The sequence below is a fragment of the Salvelinus alpinus genome, chromosome 11 (genome assembly GCF_045679555.1).
Source record: "Salvelinus alpinus chromosome 11, SLU_Salpinus.1, whole genome shotgun sequence".
Lineage (NCBI taxonomy): Eukaryota > Metazoa > Chordata > Actinopteri > Salmoniformes > Salmonidae > Salvelinus > Salvelinus alpinus.
Window position 1 is genome coordinate 74,055,821 of NC_092096.1, and position 6,434 is coordinate 74,062,254.

General features: G+C 50.6%; 1 protein-coding gene across 1 annotated transcript; it reads left to right on the forward strand.

Moving 5' to 3' along the window:
• Nucleotides 1-465: 465 nt before the first annotated feature.
• LOC139533377 (dentin sialophosphoprotein-like) lies at nucleotides 466-2,065 on the forward strand. Its single transcript, XM_071331423.1, has 2 exons — nucleotides 466-696; nucleotides 986-2,065. Exons 1-2 carry the CDS (start codon nucleotides 466-468, stop codon nucleotides 2,063-2,065), a joined length of 1,311 nt encoding a protein of 436 aa, XP_071187524.1.
• The last annotated feature ends 4,369 nt before the right edge of the window (nucleotides 2,066-6,434 follow it).

Sequence of the window (6,434 nt, forward strand, 5' to 3'; positions counted from 1 at the left end):
TCTCCTCCTCTTGTCTCCACTCTTCTCCTTTCTTCATTTCGAGGGACCTTGTATCATGCAGGTACATTTCAACTGATGAACATGTTACAGGATATTACAGGACAAAATACCTGACAGTGAGAGACGACATGATGAAGATCAAACTGCTTCTGCTGATCTGGACTGCATCTGTGAACAGCCTGCCGGTTAGTAGCCTGATGATGATAATGATGTTGATGGTGATGATGATGGTGATGATAATGATAATGATGATGGTGATGATGGTGATGATGATGGTGATGATAATGATGAGGAGGAGGATGATGGAGGATGATGGTGATGATAATGATGATGATGAGGATGGTGATGATGGTGATGATAATAATGATGATGGTGATGATAATGATAATGATGAGGATGATGGTGATGATAATGATGAGGATGGTAATGATGAGGATGATGATGATGAGGATGGTGATGATAATGATGAGGATGATGATGATGGTGATGATAATGATGATGGTGATGATAATGATGAGGATGGTGGTGATGAGGATGAGGAGGATGGTGATGGTGATGATGGTGATGATGATGAGGAGAATGGTGATGGTGATGATGATAATGATGATGGTGATGATAATGATGAGGATGGTGGTGATGAGGATGAGGAGGATGGTGATGGTGATGATGGTGATGATGATGAGGAGGATGGTGATGGTGATGATGATAATGATGATGGAGATGATGGTGGTGATGGTGATGATAATGATGATGGTGATGATGAGGATGGTGATGATGAGGATGATGGTGATGAGAATGATGAGGATGATGGTGATGATAATGACGATGATGAGGATGGTGATAAAGATCTCTCCTCCTGTAGGTCCAGACAGAGTAGTTGATGTCAGTTTCTGAGAGGAAATGACATCACTGCCACCAACAACAGCTTTGAGAGAGAGAGAGTATTACATGCATTACCATAACCTGTTGTCTGTGTGTCTTGCAGTGGCAAGCCTCCCCTCTGTCTGGCGTCAGCCCCGGGGGGATAGGACAGGGTGAAGAGAGAGGAGAGGACCCAGATGGCAGCTCAGCCCGGACTGGCCAGGACAGTAGAAAGGGGTGGGGTCTAGCCTTAGAGGGGTTTCCGGGAGTCACGCCTACCACATTCCCTCAACCAACCAGAGCACAGGACAGTGGCCCCTCTCCCAGACCTGCTTACGTGAGGAGGGGGCGTAGTCTCAAGGTTGATGACATCGCCAGCGATGACATTACAGAGGAGAAGCTGACAATGTCCTATAAAACTCTTCCTGGTTACAGTGAGGACCGGTTGCTAGGGGAGGAGTTTGGTGATTATGGGATGCAGAGGGACTCACCCGGCAGTGAATCGCATACCGGGAAAGACCCGACAGATCACAATGACTCCTCCAAATCAAGCAATTCTGTTGACTCTAACACCTCTAGCGATTCAAGCGATTCCTCCAAGTCAAGTGACTCTAGCGATTCAAGCGATTCCTCCAAGTCAAGTGACTCTAGCGATTCAAGCGATTCTAGCGACTCAAGCGATTCTAGCGACTCAAGTGATTCTAGCGACTCAAGCGATTCTAGTGACTCAAGTGATTCTAGCGATTCTAGCGACTCAAGTGATTCTAGCGACTCAAGCGATTCTAGTGACTCAAGTGATTCTAGCGACTCAAGTGATTCTAGCGATTCTAGCGACTCAAGTGATTCTAGCGATTCTAGCGACTCAAGTGATTCTAGCGATTCTAGCGACTCAAGTGATTCAAGTGATTCTAGCGACTCAAGCGATTCTAGCGACTCAAGCGATTCTAGCGACTCAAGCGATTCTAGCGACTCAAGTGATTCTAGTGATTCTAGCGACTCAAGCGATTCTAGCGATTCTAGCGACTCAAGTGATTCTAGCGATTCTAGCGATTCTAGCGACTCAAGTGATTCTAGCGACTCAAGTGATTCTAGCGACTCAAGTGATTCTAGCGACTCAAGTGATTCTAGCAACTCTAGCGACTCAAGTGACTCTAGTGATTCAAGTGACTCTAGTGATTCAAGCAACTCTAGTGATTCTAATTGATTCTAAAAGTTAAAGTGAATCAATCTCCAAAGACAAGTAACGGCAGTGACTCTAGTACCAGCTAGGCAGCGAGAGAGACAGGGAGAGAGAGAGAGAGGGAGAGAGACAGACAGACAGAGAACAAGACAGAGAGAGAGACAGAGAGAGAGCCAGACAGAGAACAAGACAGAGAGAGAGACAGAACAAGACAGAGAGAGAGAGAACAAGACAGAGAGAGAGACAGAGCCAGATGTCATACTATGTCTCAAGCTTGTAGGACTGCAATAGCACCTTTTTATATAGATATCTGATATGTGCTTTTCTACATGTTTCTCATTTTACAGTTGTGTTTTTCATGTTTACTAGTAAATAAAGTGTTCCACAATAAAACACTGGCCGAATGACTTATGTAACATAGAGGCCTTTTAAATGGCGCACACACACACACACACACACACACACACACACACACACACACACACACACACACACACACACACACACACACACACACACACACACACACACACACACACACTTAAAAGAAGATTACAGATTACAAAAAAACATTTCAACTTCATTTTCAATGACAGCATTGTTGTGCTTTGTGTGATTTTAACCAAGTAGGCATTGCCTCCTAATTGTCTACTAATTGGTTGATGTCATGGTAAACACGTATCTTCCTCCATCTTTTCGTACTACTAAACAAAGAAACAGTCCATTTTAACATGTTGACGTTGGGGTGGTGCTGGAGAGGGTGAATATGAAGCAAACACAGGCAGTGGGCCTTTTGTGTTTTGTTCAGTTTTGGGTGTGATCCCGTCTCTATGGTCTTGTAAACCAAGCCACAGTCTAGGTCCCGCTCTGACCCTGTCCTAGTCACACAGACCACATAACAACTCCCTGAGAGGAGCATGGAGGAGAGGAGAAGACCACATAACACCTCCCTGAGAGGAGCATGGAGGAGAGGAGAAGACCACATAACACCTCCTAGAGAGGAGCAGGGAGGAGAGGAGAAGACCACATAACACCTCCTAGAGAGGAGCAGGGAGGAGAGGAGAAGACCACATAATACCTCCTAGAGAGGAGCAGGGAGGAGAGGAGAAGACCACATAATACCTCCTAGAGAGGAGCAGGGAGGAGAGGAGAAGACCACAGACCACATAACATCTCCTAGAGAGGAGCAGGGAGGAGAGGAGAAGACCACATAACACCTCCTAGAGAGGAGCAGGGAGGAGAGGAGAAGACCACATAACACCTCCTAGAGAGGAGCAGGGAGGAGAGGAGAAGACCACATAACACCTCCTAGAGAGGAGCAGGGAGGAGAGGAGAAGACCACAGACCACATAACACCTCCTAGAGAGGAGCAGGGAGGAGAGGAGAAGACCACATAACACCTCCTAGAGAGGAGCAGGGAGGAGAGGAGAAGACCACATAACACCTCCTAGAGAGGAGCAGGGAGGAGAGGAGAAGACCACATAATACCTCCTAGAGAGGAGCAGGGAGGAGAGGAGAAGACCACATAATACCTCCTAGAGAGGAGCAGGGAGGAGAGGAGAAGACCACAGACCACATAACATCTCCTAGAGAGGAGCAGGGAGGAGAGGAGAAGACCACATAACACCTCCTAGAGAGGAGCAGGGAGGAGAGGAGAAGACCACATAACACCTCCTAGAGAGGAGCAGGGAGGAGAGGAGAAGACCACATAACACCTCCTAGAGAGGAGCAGGGAGGAGAGGAGAAGACCACAGACCACATAACACCTCCTAGAGAGGAGCAGGGAGGAGAGGAGAAGACCACAGACCACATAACACCTCCTAGAGAGGAGCAGGGAGGAGAGGAGAAGACCACAGACCACATAACACCTCCTAAAGAGGAGCAGGGAGGAGAAGAGAAGACCACATAACACCTCCTAGAGAGGAGCAGGGAGGAGAGGAGAAGACCACATAACACCTCCTAGAGAGGAGCAGGGAGGAGAGGAGAAGACCACAGACCACATAACACCTCCTAGAGAGGAGCAGGGAGGAGAGGAGAAGACCACAGACCACATAACACCTCCTAGAGAGGAGCAGGGAGGAGAGGAGAAGACCACAGACCACAGACCACCTCCTAGAGAGGAGCAGGGAGGAGAGGAGAAGACCACAGACCACATAACACCTCCTAGAGAGGAGCAGGGAGGAGAGGAGAAGACCACATAACACCTCCTAGAGAGGAGCAGGGAGGAGAGGAGAAGACCACAGACCACATAACACCTCCTAGAGAGGAGCAGGGAGGAGAGGAGAAGACCACAGACCACATAACACCTCCTAGAGAGGAGCAGGGAGGAGAGGAGAAGACCACAGACCACATAACACCTCCTAAAGAGGAGCAGGGGAGGAGAGGAGAAGACCACAGACCACATAACACCTCCTAGAGAGGAGCAGGGAGAAGAGGAGAGGACCACAGACCACATAACACCTCCTAGAGAGGAGCAGGGAGGAGAGGGGAAGACCACAGACAACATAACACCTCCTAGAGAGGAGCAGGGGAGGAGAGGAGAAGACTACTCCAGGGGTGAAGGAGAGGAGAAGACCACTCCAGGGGTGAAGGAGAGGAGAAGACCACTCCAGAGGTGAAGGAGAGGAGAAGACCAGTCCAGAGGTGAAGGAGAGGAGAAGACCAGTCCAGAGGTGAAGGAGAGGAGAAGACCAGTCCAGAGGTGAAGGAGAGGAGAAGACCAGTCCAGAGGTGAAGGAGAGGAGAAGACCAGTCCAGAGGTGAAGGAGAGGAGAAGACCACTCCAGAGGTGAAGGAGAGGAGAAGACTAGTCCAGAGGTGAAGGAGAGGAGAAGACCACTCCAGAGGTGAAGGAGAGGAGAAGACCAGTCCAGAGGTGAAGGAGAGGAGAAGACCACTCCAGGGGTGAAGGAGAGGAGAAGACCACTCCAGGGGTGAAGGAGAGGAGAAGACCAGTCCAGAGGTGAAGGAGAGGAGAAGACCAGTCCAGAGGTGAAGGAGAGGAGAAGACCAGTCCAGAGGTGAAGGAGAGGAGAAGACCAGTCCAGAGGTGAAGGAGAGGAGAAGACCACTCCAGGGGTGAAGGAGAGGAGAAGACCAGTCCAGGGGTGAAGGAGAGGAGAAGACCACTCCAGGGGTGAAGGACAGGAGAAGACCACTCCAGGGGTGAAGGAGAGGAGAAGACCACTCCAGGGGTGAAGGAGAGGAGAAGACCACTCCAGGGGTGAAGGAGAGGAGAAGACTACTCCAGGGGTGAAGGAGAGGAGAAGACCAGTCCGGGGTGAAGGAGAAGAGAAGACCAGTCCAGAGGTGAAGGAGAGGAGAAGACCAGTCCAGAGGTGAAGGAGAGGAGAAGACCACTCCAGGGGTGAAGGAGAGGAGAAGACCAGTCCAGAGGTGAAGGAGAGGAGAAGACCAGTCCAGAGGTGAAGGAGAGGAGAAGACCACTCCAGAGGTGAAGGAGAGGAGAAGACCAGTCCAGAGGTGAAGGAGAGGAGAAGACCAGTCCGGGGTGAAGGAGAGGAGAAGACTACTCCAGAGGTGAAGGAGAGGAGAAGACCAGTCCGGGGTGAAGGAGAGGAGAAGACCACTCCAGGGGTGAAGGAGAGGAGAAGACTACTCCAGGGGTGAAGGAGAGGAGAAGACCAGTCCGGGGTGAAGGAGAGGAGAAGACTACTCCAGGGGTGAAGGAGAGGAGAAGACCAGTCCGGGGTGAAGGAGAGGAGAAGACCACTCCAGGGTTGAAGGAGAGGAGAAGACCAGTCCAGGGGTGAAGGAGAGGAGAAGACCACTCCAGGGGTGAAGGAGAGGAGAAGACCACTCCAGGGGTGAAGGAGAGGAGAAGACCACTCCAGGGGTGAAGAAGAGGAGAAGACCACTCCAGGGGTGAAGGAGAGGAGAAGACTACTCCAGGGGTGAAGGAGAGGAGAAGACCAGTCCAGAGGTGAAGGAGAGGAGAAGACCAGTCCAGAGGTGAAGGAGAGGAGAAGACCAGTCCGGGGTGAAGGAGAGGAGAAGACCACTCCAGGGGTGAAGGAGAGGAGAAGACTACTCCAGGGGTGAAGGAGAGGAGAAGACCAGTCCGGGGTGAAGGAGAGGAGAAGACTACTCCAGGGGTGAAGGAGAGGAGAAGACCAGTCTGGGGTGAAGGAGAGGAGAAGACCACTCCAGGGGTGAAGGAGAGGAGAAGACCAGTCCAGGGGTGAAGGAGAGGAGAAGACCACTCCAGGTGTGAAGGAGAGGAGAAGACCACTCCAGGGGTGAAGGAGAGGAGAAGACCACTCCAGGGGTGAAGAAGAGGAGAAGACCAGTCCAGAGGTGAAGGAGAGGAGAAGACCAGTCCAGAGGTGAAGGAGAGGAGAAGACCACTCCAGGGGTGAAGGAGAGGAGAAGA

Coding starts and splice junctions, on each gene's coding strand:
- LOC139533377 (XM_071331423.1), top strand. CDS start 466: ATGAGGATGATGATGATGGTGATGATAATGATGATGGTGATGATAATG. Junction 697..985: donor TGATGAGGAGGATGGTGATG/GTGATGATGATA, acceptor TGTGTCTTGCAG/TGGCAAGCCTCCCCTCTGTC.